This window comes from Trachemys scripta, chromosome 1, assembly GCF_013100865.1.
Source record: "Trachemys scripta elegans isolate TJP31775 chromosome 1, CAS_Tse_1.0, whole genome shotgun sequence".
Taxonomy (NCBI): Eukaryota; Metazoa; Chordata; order Testudines; family Emydidae; genus Trachemys; species Trachemys scripta.
Genome location: NC_048298.1, coordinates 171,873,785 through 171,886,736, shown reverse-complemented (window position 1 = coordinate 171,886,736; position 12,952 = coordinate 171,873,785). Strand labels below are relative to the sequence as shown.

Genomic DNA, 12,952 nt, shown 5'->3' with positions numbered 1-12,952 from the left:
TTAGATACAATCAAGACAGCATATAGTCTGTGTTTCAATCACTTTGTCTCTTTGTCTCTCTTTGTGGTATTCTGCTTATACCCATATCAATAATATTTCACAAAAATTGACTGTGAGCTGCCATCTGTTAGCTTACAGGGACAGTAGTATAGTAGATTTTTTTCAACATATGTTTGAATAACTGCAATGAATTGTAGGTTCTCTTGCAGGAAACGTTGCCTTCAAATCTGTGTTTGAACACCCTATAAATCCACACCCAACTACCTGTATTCTACCATGGAAAATTATTTTGAAGCACAGTACTGTTGTTTCTTTTCCATTTCAGGTCTCTGGTTCTTGGTTGCATTACAAGTACATTATAAACATGTGATATTGACTTTCCTTTGTGCAGGAGGTCGTAACGAAGTTGTCATCACTGAAAATAACAACAGCATAACTGAACAAATCACTGATGTTGTCAAGCAGCCTGCCTTTATTGCTGGCATTGGTGGGGCATGCTGGGTAATTCTGATGGGTTTCAGCATCTGGCTGTATTGGCGAAGAAAGAAGAGGAAGGGGCTGAGCAATTATGCCGGTAAGAACAGTAACTATTTACTACAAACTTGTCAGGTTCTATCATGAACAGGACAGGTGCTATTAGAACTAATTTAAAAAACCCAACCCTAACAATGCTGGTTTTACAAATAAAGGTGGAATGGATGAATGCCGTATGCCTGTTTAACGTGTGCTGTAAAAGTGCCAGTGTATGAGAAGCTTTAAATGCATTGCTCTGGACCACATTTCATCATTACTGTAAGACAGTCTTTTACATCTCCAGCACATCTAGCATAACAAAAGTACAGAAAGACTTAACTGTATCTCTCACCCAACTCTTGTTGCAAAAGGCAGTCTTTCAGTGTTCCCAACTCTAATTATGAGCTAGATTGCGAACCAGACTACATAACCACATGACAGTAAGAGGGAATATGAATCCCCCACTAACTTCACCACTTTACTCCTATGTTTGCCCCAGACTTTGGGTTTAGGAACCAGGGGGACCAGATGTCCTGATTTTATATGGACAGTCCCAATATTCATGGCTTTTTCCATCCCCTGTCCCATTTTTCACACTTGCTATCTGGTCACCTTATTAGGCACATACAAGTAAGCAGAGCTACTCACCCACTCCCTCTTTATCTGGAGCTGGGGGCTGAGGAAGGAAGGAGAGGGGAATGGGCAGAGCATTGGCTCCATCCACCCCAACTCACTGGCGAGAGTAGCTGAGCCTGTACAGGGGAAGTAATAATTTAGTGCTGGTATAGGCAAGCAATAAATTACTTACTTGCAGTGGGTGAGAAGTAGGGTCTCAGATGTGTCTATGAAGAACAATGCCTCCTGGAGCTACCCCAGCAGTATGGTGCAGCTCTCACACACACATTTTGCTCAGTGTTCTGCCTACAGTCACAATCTAGCCTCAGAGAATTACGTTTGGAAGGGGAAAATAAAAATAAAAATTCTAGTATTTTCCCCATTTTGTCAGGACTGGTAACACTCCTATAGCTGATATATCTCAAGTTTCCTGTGGGTTGTGGAGAAGTCAGATAGTTATAATAAAATTACATATGAACCTATTAAAAAAAAACAAAACAAGAAAAAAAACCACCTCCAACTTTTGGCCAATTTTACATGAAAAATAACTCTTAAAATATTGAGGTATTTTCCAGCTAGTTTCCTTGCCCAATATACTAATTAATTTTAGCACATTATTGATTTCAAGGAGGAAAAGACCTTTCATGACTTGGCCCAGGTTAAGCACTGTTGGCAATTCACGCATGTTTATTAGCATGCCAGGCTAAACTCACTCCAAAATCTGGTTGATTTCTTATTAATTCTATAGAGTGTGCCTGAATGACCACAGTAGTGAAGTAACATTATTTGTAGGCTGTGCTGTTTGCACATGATGTTTTCTTTCTTTCCTTGTAATTAATAATGTGTATATACGTGATGACAGTTTCTACTCTAAGAGGATTTGTTAATTCATGCAGATAGATACAGATTTATCTATCTGTCTATCTAATGAGGATAATTAACAGTAGGAGATAGTTACATTATTTTATCACTTTCTTACATTAAACTGATAACACATCAGGATTTTAGTAGTCTCATTTCCTTTTGGAGGTGTCATACCTTTTCATGTACTTCAAATGCACTAACTAAATGCATACTAAGCCTCATTTTTCCAGAAAAGGGATTTTGGCCTATGTCTATGTGAGTTGACATGGCACATTTTTGTGAGCAGTCTTTTATACTTTAGAAATGCAGCTTAAATTGCTGTTGTCTAATGTAGCTCATTCTTTCTCATGACGTTTGCAGCACCTAAACGTTATGTGAACATTGCATCGTGACACAGAATGACCATTATCAGAATTGTGAAATGCTGTATGCTCTTAACAATGAAAGCTTGTACAACATCATATTTCAGAACTCATCCTAATATTTATGATAAGGAGGATAGCATGTCCACCTCAGAACTAACTTCCATCAAATGTAATTGTCAAAATTCACTATTCACCTTTCTTCAACCTTTATTTCTCATTGGCTGCTGGCTGACTAGTGCTTAAAGCTCAATTGTTATAACCTGCTTTCGATTTTAAACTATAGATGAGTGACTTCCAAGGGAACCTTGTGCCCTGCAATTAGTGCTTGTTATCAGGGTCTGTAACTCACGATGTGTTTGCTCTCTTGTTTTGCAGTTCAGTCCTTCACCTTCACCCCTGCAGGTACTGTCCATTAGTCTGTCTCTTACCTCACCAACGTGCCATTGCAATCATTAGCATAAGTGTTTATAATCATAGCAGGTATACAGGTATAAAACCAAGTGCAAGGAGAAACACTCCCATTCCCCATCTGTTATAATAATGTGTTATTGACTCTGCTAGTGATTTCAGAAGAAGGTTACAATCTACCACAATTAACTTCTCTTTCATATAATTCTGCATACTTCTTACTCATCCAACCCTTCTAAATTATGCAATTTTGAAAGGTAATTTTCAGGGCAATGCTTGAACTAACATAACTACGATAGACAGGCATTAGTCACAAAGGGCCAAATTTTGCTCTTGAGGATTTGTGTATTTAACTTGCAAATTTCTGAAGGCCTCTGCACCTGGCCAGAGAAGCAAAACTTATCCCAGATTCCACTCTTCACTTTACATGAATCTGCCTCTGCATGGGGTTTTCAGATCTGCACTTATGTCAAACCTAGCCAGTGATTAACCCATACACACACACTGATACACTAGATAGGTCTTTAAGGCATTTTAAAGCTTTTTATTCATTGAAGCATTTGCCTTTGTTCTGCCTGTCCAATCCACAACCAACTTCATGTTATCGTTTTTTTACAAGGCGTAACATACGGTAGGCCATTATCATGAGTGTGATTAAAGTTATGTGAAGAATAAATGAACTGTGGCTGAAACAGCAGGTTGCAAACAGCTTTGCCAACATATGTATGGTCAAGAGATACAGTGTATCCAGTTAACTGTAATAATTAATACAAATAATTGACCTCAATTCTCATATCTAAGCATGAGTGTCACAATCCCAAAAATTATTACATTATCCCCATGCACTACAGTGTACGTGGCCAATGTATTTCAATCTTTTCCAGTATAAGTGTGCAACATTTTGTGGCATGTAATACACCTCTCAGTCATACCTGCCAAATGCCAAGAATTTTGACAAGGGACATTTTTCCAAATAAGTTGGGGGCTTGTGAGCCACTGGTCTCCCAACTACTAGTAGGCCATGCATGCCTCTCAGGGAATTTTAGGTTATTTTCTCTTCAAAAAGTTGCAATAAAAAGTGGAGTAGAGCAACCTAAAACTCACCAAGAATCCTCCAGCAGCCCCAGACTCCTGGCTTTCTTGAAAACAGACCTTTAAAATGGTGCTTCTGCTTATCCTACCATAATTCCTCCCCTTTTCCCCCGTGCTAATGGGTCCACCCCCTTTCTCCATTGTTCCCTTCTTGCTGCTTCTCTCCAGCTCTGTCTACCTTTCAGCCATCTCTGGAGTTGTATGCAGCTCAGCAGGAGGGCACAGCTGGCTGCTGAGAGAGGTGTGACAAGGAGGAGGAGGAGGTGATACCACCTGCCCACACAATCTTTATATCGTTATTAGGAACAACTGTACCAAAGAGAAGGTTTGAAAACTCATGAATGGCTTAGCCAAAACAGCACTATTGGCATGTTTGTTCAGATAAGAGTAAGGCGTGGCACAGCTTGACAGACAGTGACCACAGCCTGAAATGCTTTTCTCATTTCATTGGGAGGCACAACGTGAATGCTTTAAATCCTAATCACATACTACCGTATATCAGTAACTTAGCTCATGTGTGTTCTGAACACATTGGGCTAGAGGCTGATCTCCCTCATAATGAGTAAATCCAGTTACTTCAATGAAGTCCATTTACACTGGGGGAACGAAGATCAAAATCTGACCCATGGTCTTCAGAAACTGTCACAATTAGCACAAAAGTGCGTTTGGAGATTAGCAAAATCTACTGATTTATGTCCAGGCTCTGAGTTCCCCAAGAAGAGTCTCAAATCCACATCAAGTTCCTGACAGCATGAATTTGGAGTTGGTTATATGATCTACAGTCACAAAATGTTTAAATTTTCACTTAGCCAAACACCTCCCTGTTTGTACAGATCTGAGAAGACTCAAGTCTATAGGTTGTTCCTTCCATAGTCAGTTGTAACCCATGTATGCTAAAATAGATTCCAGGGCTACATTTTTAGGCAGGCTTAGGACCAAATTCACCTTCATCAGAGGTGAATTTCAGTTAAGTTACATTGGAGGTGAATTTATCCTAATATATTTGTTTGTGAAAGAAGCACATTTTTGCTCAGGCCAAACATCTGCTTCCTTCATGAATACATATAACATGAATATCTGAATATGTAATAGTACTGGTCAAACTGTTCATTATGTATATTTGTGATAAATTTAGATTTTTGCTTTGCTTCATACATAGAACTGGTTGGAAAGTTTTGAAAAAAAACAAAAACAAAAGAAGGAAGAATATTTTTTTCATTTTTTTTGTGACCATCTTTTTTTGTTTTCCAACTCTATTTGCAAATTATTCACAAATTGACACTGATTTTTTTTAAATGGTATGTATTCGATATTTGAAAATATTTGCTAAATATATGAACTGATAATTTTCTGACTATGGGAAGTTTGTGAATTGTTCACTTGGACTATTTGCTATTTACGTTGTGTGATTGGCCATCAGAAAGGTATTGTTTCTGCTGCATGACTGAATCACTGACATATTTTAATCAGAAAAATAACAAATAGCAAATGAAATGCTGCTGCTACATAGTTGGGCTGGAGAAGATTAATCTGTTGGGCTAAAACTTAGGTAACTTTCTGGATTTGTGAACATTTTCACATATTCACAAATAATGAATAATATGACCTTATACATGCTTTTTGGTTATTTACAGTGGAACAGCTGTAATATGTATGTAGCCTTCTGGTTGGCTCACAGGCCACCACTTGTAACAACCCCCTCCTTCCCCCCACCCCTGCATGATTCATCAGCAGGGATTAAGCCTGAGACTTAAAGCACTAAAGGTATGAGTGTCTACCATGTGAGTGAAATAAGTGACTCCACTAGCTGGGAAGCAGTAGTGACATAACTGGAACCAGCGGGTTAAATATATATTCTTGGAAGATGGCAGAGTATCAGCAAAGCAAAAGCTGGACTCAGGGGTCTGTCAGAACCACAAATGCATGATTTATTCCTTATTTAGCAATTGGCAGTGCAGATTGTAGAGGACAATTTGGCCTGACATGTCTGTGCACATTTGACACCCTCTAGAAGAGCAAAATTGCTGCTATGCACACTGAAACTGAGTTATACACCAATTTCCTGTTTTTCATGTTCACCCTCTATTCACATTCCCCAGATACAAACATGCAACACAGGTTTGCACATGGCACAAAGAAGGGGAGCTGGCACAAAACAGGTATCCCTTCTAGTACAGTATGTAAGTTCTTTCACTCCCATCCATTACAATTCTGGAACAGAACTGATTCATTTAGCAGGGAAAGTTACAAATGTGTCATCACATTTCTACACAGGTTTCTGTACAGTAAATGCACATAACTCCTTTGCAGAAACAGGAGAGACTCCATATATCCATGTATCTTTCATGTGTCCTCTGACTCATTGGTGTGCCAATAACCACTCACTTGAATACTCAAGGTGTTTTCAAAAATGGACAGGCCATCAGCCATGCAAGGAAAGTAAATGTGTATGTTCAGTTATGAGTAGGTAAGCTTATTTAGTGATTAGTGCCCTAAGGGATTAAAGATTTTGTGAAACTTAATAAATATAAACAAATTAAAAACAGTAAATTATGGGATTCTAAATGTTTCATGCATAATTCGTAAAATTGTTAGAGGAGTATAAATTATTTGACAGAATCATCCAAAGGCAGGCAGAAGAGTTGATGGAATTTTTATACACTGATTATCTGTTCTGAGTTAATGCTTATTAAAAGAGGATTAATCCACATTCATATTTGAGGAACAGCTTATCAGGAAAAGGAATGAGACTTGGCTGGCAACATTAAAGTTTTCATTTGTGGCAGGAAAATGTGTCCTATTAGAGATAGGCACATAGAAAGCTTTCTGAAGCTTCTTGCCTCAAAATGTCAACTTACTATATATTCGTTTTTTTCCAGTTCTAACAGGCATGAAGATTAGGTTTAACCTTGTCAGATAATATTAGTAAATAGCATAGGTACTTCTTTATATATTTAAAAAAACATGCAAAAGCTCTTTTAACATATACTCTTCTTCATACAAATATATACTTTCTTTATATAATATAATTTCTTTATATTGTATGCAGTTTAAATGCACTTTGGAGTATACTCTGAATTTTTGCAGTTCTTGCAGTATAGTCTGGTGAGAATCCCTTAGAAATCACTATTCTTGCTTTCCCCCCATCTTCTTTTGAAAGCCAATCTCCTCCTCGCACCTAATGCAGGACTTCAACCATTCTAAGGACATATATGAGATAGAGATAATGCTGAAAGACCTTTCATGCTTTCTCAATGATAAAAGGCAAGAGAAGATGGGTTGGGTTAGATTTAGAGAGACCCTCCTCTTCCTCCTCCCCCATTGCCCCTTGAGACTGTTCAGCATCGATTTGAAATGGAGACAGCCTGAATAAAGCCAGCTTGTCTGGGCATTTTGTTTTACATTGACATCTACAAGACTGTGTTGCACTAAATATGCTCCTTTTCAGCATTTAGACCTGTTTTGTAATTTCAGAAATCAAACTGCAGGCAAAAAATGCTGACAAAACATATGACAGGAGTGATAAACAAAGTGCTTATTTTGGCAGCCTGACCATGTCTTTTGTGCCATTAGCTGCCTTTTCCTTCTCCTTGTTAACTCTTAGAGAAATGGATGTGCTCCTGCAAATCTGAGAAATACAAAATGATTTTGTGATCTGCCACTAATGTCCTCTGGTTTCAAAAAAAGTTCTACAGCCTTGGATAGGAGAGTTTAGCTGATCAGACGGAGCCTGTCGAACAAGAACAGTGACTGATATTTTCGTGTTCCACATTATGGGAAGGTTGTAGCCATTCCTGCATCAGTGTGCAAAGTGGAAGCAGGCATAAGGAGCATCCTCTTTCCAAGCCACATGCACCTACGCATGCCCAGCCACAACCTGGCCCATAAAAAAACAATAACACTGCCATAGCTGTTTCTCTCTGATGGGTTTCTCTCTTTCAGCCAATATCTAGCGGTATCTCTTCCCTAAAGCACAAGGCTTTTATTGGATGGTCAGAAAGTGAGGTTGTGCGCAAGGACAAGGCAGGGTTACCACTAGATGCTAGTGACCCCAAAGGTGGGGCAAAGTGGTGGCATCCACCTGTCTTCTGTCCCAGCAGACTGCTGGCCTGCGGAGATCAACTACAGCTTAATACAAGTAGTGTAGGAGGCACGTCTTCTCATGATGCACTCCCCAGCATGCTCAGAAGTATCCTGCATACTTCATGGCTCTGCAAGTAGAGCGCCTCTGGGGACAGTTGTAGGTGTGTTCTCCTTCTGTATTCCCCCCTCTAGCTATGGTAGAGAGTTCTACAAATATAAATATGTAGATGACCAAAAATATTATTTTTCCCCATTTGTCATATTTAAAATTTCTCTCTCTCACACACACACACACAGAGTGACAATATTTCTTTTAAAATTAAAATGTTAATATTAGTCTGTAGCCTAAACAAACATATTCATTTCAGGTGTGAAATTAGTTTCAATGTAGACTATGTTATCCTAGAAGCCCCCTATAAAATACCAAACCAAATTCAGAAAGTTCATTATTGAATACATTAGTGGTCTGTTTCTGAGTTTATATCTTTGTTGCCTTGACAGAGATAGAACGTCTGGAAGAAATTGAGGATGTGGAAGAAAAAGAACATTAAATTAGCTTCTACTGATACATTTCTTAACAACATGTTTTGAGACATAGCCAGACAGCACCCATTTATTTGCATATTCACAAATGATATCCACAGCTCTTTAGCATTAGCTTATTCACTTTTTGCAGCAAGCGATACAATCACTTGATAGTCCATTAAAAAGCAACAGAACTGGAAAGTAGTGTCAGATCAAGAGCTAATTAGCTGCAATGTTTTTAGCATGTGGTGTTTTTGTAAGCAGGTTTTTGTTTAATACTTCCCACGCTTTCAATTTTCTTTTCATTAATTGTTTCAGATTAACTCTTTCAAAATACAGCTATTAAATAGTCTGATGTGAAATAGAACTACAGTGGCTTTCCAGTAGAAACAGTAGTCCATTCTGTGGTAATAGATAATTAATCATCAACCCCAAAAGCCCTTCTATATGAGATTCCAAAGGGGTTAGTTTGATCACCATTAAATTTTGTTAAATGTGTATTGCGAAGCCCCTTAGAGAACTGATAAACTGGCAAAATATGAGGTATCACCAATATGCTGCTGATATCCAGATGTATGTCAACTTCTTTGCTAATCATGGCATTTCCATCTTGGTGCTGTATTGTTATCTTGCTGAGAGTGCAGTATCTGACAGAGATGGTTAAAGTCAGCCTAGATACAACAAAGGTATTTCTGTGTTGGTGGGGGTAACAGCTGGAGAACCTTGCAAATGCTTTGGTGACTGTATATATATTGATGAAGATGGCTACCCTAGGAAGGTGATCAGAATTCCTTATTTGGAGGTTATTTTTAACTAAGCTGACCATGGAACTTCTTTCCATTTGAAATTGCAATCTTCATTCATAGATGTGGATTTTGTTCAAGGTCTTCAGGATCTAGGCTGGACCACTAAAATAGTCAGCTGTAGGGCACTTTAATTGGAATGATCTCTGAAAATCATTAATAGATTATTGCCACTGAAGGACCAGGTCTGCTCATTGGCCTTGTTTCATAATACCTAGTGATTTCTACGGTGCATTAATTGCACTTGCTGTTCAGCAAGTGTGCAGCAAAGGTTGGCTTAAAATTAGTATATAAAGGAATTAATAACATAGGACCACAATATAGGACCGCCTATATTGCCCTACATTTGAAAGCAGCTCCTGAGAAATGGGGTTTACAACTGTGGGCCATCCTGAAATATACCCCTGTGAATATACGATGGGGGCAGGGATTTTTCTGTGAAGGGTCCATTTATGGATTTCTAATACGATTCATATACTTCAAAGTGTATCCTTGGCATCCTTCAGTGAAAGACTGAAGGGATTTCCCCCCATGTAATGTTGATGTATTTGCGTTTGTGTGTGTGATGTTTTTATCTTGAATGTGTGAGAGAAGAGAGAGAGGATTTATACTTGTTTTTCCTCCACTATAATTCTAGCGGGACTGCCACCTCTTTGCATTTATCCTATGGGACAAAATATTTGTGTGGTGGCATTATGCTGCTGCATCATGACACCGATGTCATTAACATTCCAGTATAATGTCATTATATACTGAAGCAGAAGCATGCCAGGAAAACACAATTTCACCACCTGATGTAGTCTCACACAACATAGTCATGTCAGAGGACCCATAGTAAATTCAGGATTCTTTAGCCATCCTGCAATTTTAGCTTACAGGCTATAGGGCAGATTGATTTAAATCTGTCCAGTGGATGCTCTCAATGTGGCATGTTTCTCTTTCTTGGAACTGCTGCATTATATTTTGTTATGATGCCCAGAGGTTTTAGTCTTGAGTGATGAAAACTCTGATTTTTTTATTACTAATTATTACTAACTGATTTTATTTTCCTCTCTTGTGTTTTTTTTTTTTAAACCCAAACAGTCACTTTTCAAAGAGGAGATGGAGGACTAATGAGCAATGGAAGGTAGGTTTGTTGTTAAAAAGATCTATTTCCATCCTATTTTCTTTTTGATTAGGAACTTGAACTTTTCTATAGATAAAGGACTATTATAATAAAAGATCATTTATAAGACTGACAAGTCTAGGAGGAATTAAATGGCTTACCACAAGGTTTAATGATCTATCTGTTGGGCACTTTAGAGGAATCAAGTCCAGATGTTTCATATCTCCCAGATGCCCAAGAAGAAATTAGTAGTAAATATCACAAGGAATGTGTTCATTTGTTACCAGGATGTTTATTGCATTAATTAGACATTAGCAAATGAAGTTGCTGTTGTTTAAGACTCCTTATTGGCTCCCACTAAATTGCTGTGAGTGAACAATTACACATAATCGATCACAAAATAAATGATTCATGGATGATAAATAGGTTGTAGATTGATGGGACTGGATTCCACAACTTTGGCTACTCAATTGAAATTGATAAAAGCTGATAACAAACCCATATATCCTCATCTATTTTCTCTTTGCCAATATGGAGATTGTAATTAGGCCCTGGTAATAACTTCCAATCTCCCATTTAATCAATATTTTAGCAAAAAGAGATTAGGCCTAATGAGAGCTAGTGGATGTGGCAAGAAAACTGCTGGATCTTCTTATTGCCGTTTCCATAGAAACCCATGTTTCTCTTAGGGATTGTACCAGAAGGGGTCTATCAGAAAAACTACAATGATTATAAATGTTGCTTCTTCCTCATAAGTGTGCTAATAATCCGGAAAACCTTCAGAACTGTGGTTTTCATGTTAAGAGATTGATTTTCCTTGCAAAACACAAAGCGCTGGCCACATTTGCCATACTGAATTTCAGGATAGGGCCACATTATTTATCCTGTGCTTAGTGAGTGCAGTTTCTTATGGCCAAAGTTCTCTTCCCTTTTTGAGATATCCAACAGCTCTCGAAGTTTAATATTACAAAACTATGAAAGCATGCTGTAGTCACAGATAAAAATACTGTTGTGAACTTTCCATTAATCCCACTCAAACCTATTTTCCTCTAAACTATACAAGAGTACTCAAAGAAAGAGCTACCAGCCTATAGATGACAGATGTACATTTGGGATTCAAGGAGTGAAGAAATAGTAGCCCAAAGTCCTGGAAATGGCTGATACAGAGCAGTCATTTTGAGTGATTGTTCCCTTGAAGTGGCAATTTATCATTCAACCCTTGTTTAGAATCCTTCCGTGATACAGCCTACTCCCTGTTTTAGACAGACAACAGAGTTCATTTGGATTCTGGCAGAATCACGACTGATGCCTAGTTCCATTTCAACTGCCAAAGTTATTTTGTATACAGCCTTAATTAACTGCTGAAGGTCTTTAAATCATGAAAGCCTACACAATTTTAATTTGAAATATATTGAAGTCTCCTAAACTGTTTCTTACATACTGTGGCAGGAGAAAAATGATACAATCTCTTCGATCACAATCTTGTCCAGAGTTGTCCAACAGACATATTTTCATGTTCATTTCCTTTTTTTTTCATCCTGCTTCAGTCGACCAGGTCTGTTGAATGCAAGTGACCCCAGTTATCCTTGGCTTGCAGACTCTTGGCCTGCCACCAGTCTGCCAGTAAACAACAGCACTAGTGGACCCAACGATCTTGGGAATTTTGGTCGTGGAGGTGGGTTTTACTGAGTCATGTCATCATGCAGTGAATAACGCATTTTATTTTCACTTTAGTTTGTTTTTCATATTGGGTTCTGTTTTGTGCACGTGCATATATATATATTGTGGGGAGGTTATTCATCAAAGAGCCTTAGCAGTGCTGTAAAATTGCTACCTAGTACAATACATTAAAGCATAACAACACTGCTAATTAGCAATGTTTGGGTTTTATCAGCATTTTAGATCACTATTTCCAGTCCTTATATGTCCTACTCATATTGTTAAATCTATCATAGAAACACCAATAGTAGAGAAAGGGGAGAGAGGTGAGGTGTGGTCTGTCAGTCTGAGTGTAGCACTTGGAGCCGAGAGCTCCTGACTCCCACCCCAGAACTGCAACGGACTGTGTTGCCAGAAGCAAGTCATTACAGCCAAAACTTTCAGAACAAGTCTCTTATTTTGGCTACCTCGATATTTGGGTGTTCAACGTAGACTTGATTTTTAGAAGTGCTCAGCTGCCTCGGGTTCCGTTGGCTTCATCTGAAGTTGTGGGTACTCTGCAGTTCTAAAACTCAGGCCCAATGTGTCAATTTAGCATCCAAAATCAGAGACTGCTCTTGAAAATATTGACTTTCACCTCTCTCACTTCCCCAGTCAGTAAAATCATTGTTGTTATTACTTTAATTTCAGTATTACTTCTTACTGTGGCAAATTAGGCACTTCAGTCATAGAGATTAAAACGCTAAGTGGGAATATAACAATTCCTATCAAACCAGAGTGTTGAGGATTAATTAGTTATTTCATGTTTGTTAAGCTCTGTGATAAGCACTATATACAAATTATTTTTATGTCAGGGTGGTAAAAAGCACAGTTCTTTCTGTGTACTATGGTTGACTCAAAATGAAATGTTCATCTGCTTT

At 38.2% G+C, this 12,952-nt stretch overlaps 1 protein-coding gene across 19 annotated transcripts in view; it reads left to right on the top strand.

Moving 5' to 3' along the window:
* ROBO2 (roundabout guidance receptor 2) overlaps positions 1–12,952 on the top strand; it is a 615,358-nt gene that overhangs the window by 545,986 nt on the left and 56,420 nt on the right. For 11 of the 19 annotated variants that reach the window (XM_034792561.1, XM_034792514.1, XM_034792549.1 and 8 more), the window contains 3 exons: positions 392–574; positions 10,352–10,394; positions 11,921–12,048. In XM_034792561.1, coding sequence (XP_034648452.1) covers positions 392–574; positions 10,352–10,394; positions 11,921–12,048 — 354 coding nt within the window. Of the gene's footprint in view, positions 1–391; positions 575–2,732; positions 2,760–10,351; positions 10,395–11,920; positions 12,049–12,952 lie in introns of all 19 variants that reach the window. The other 8 variants (XM_034792420.1, XM_034792534.1, XM_034792497.1 and 5 more) reach the window with 2 other exon arrangements.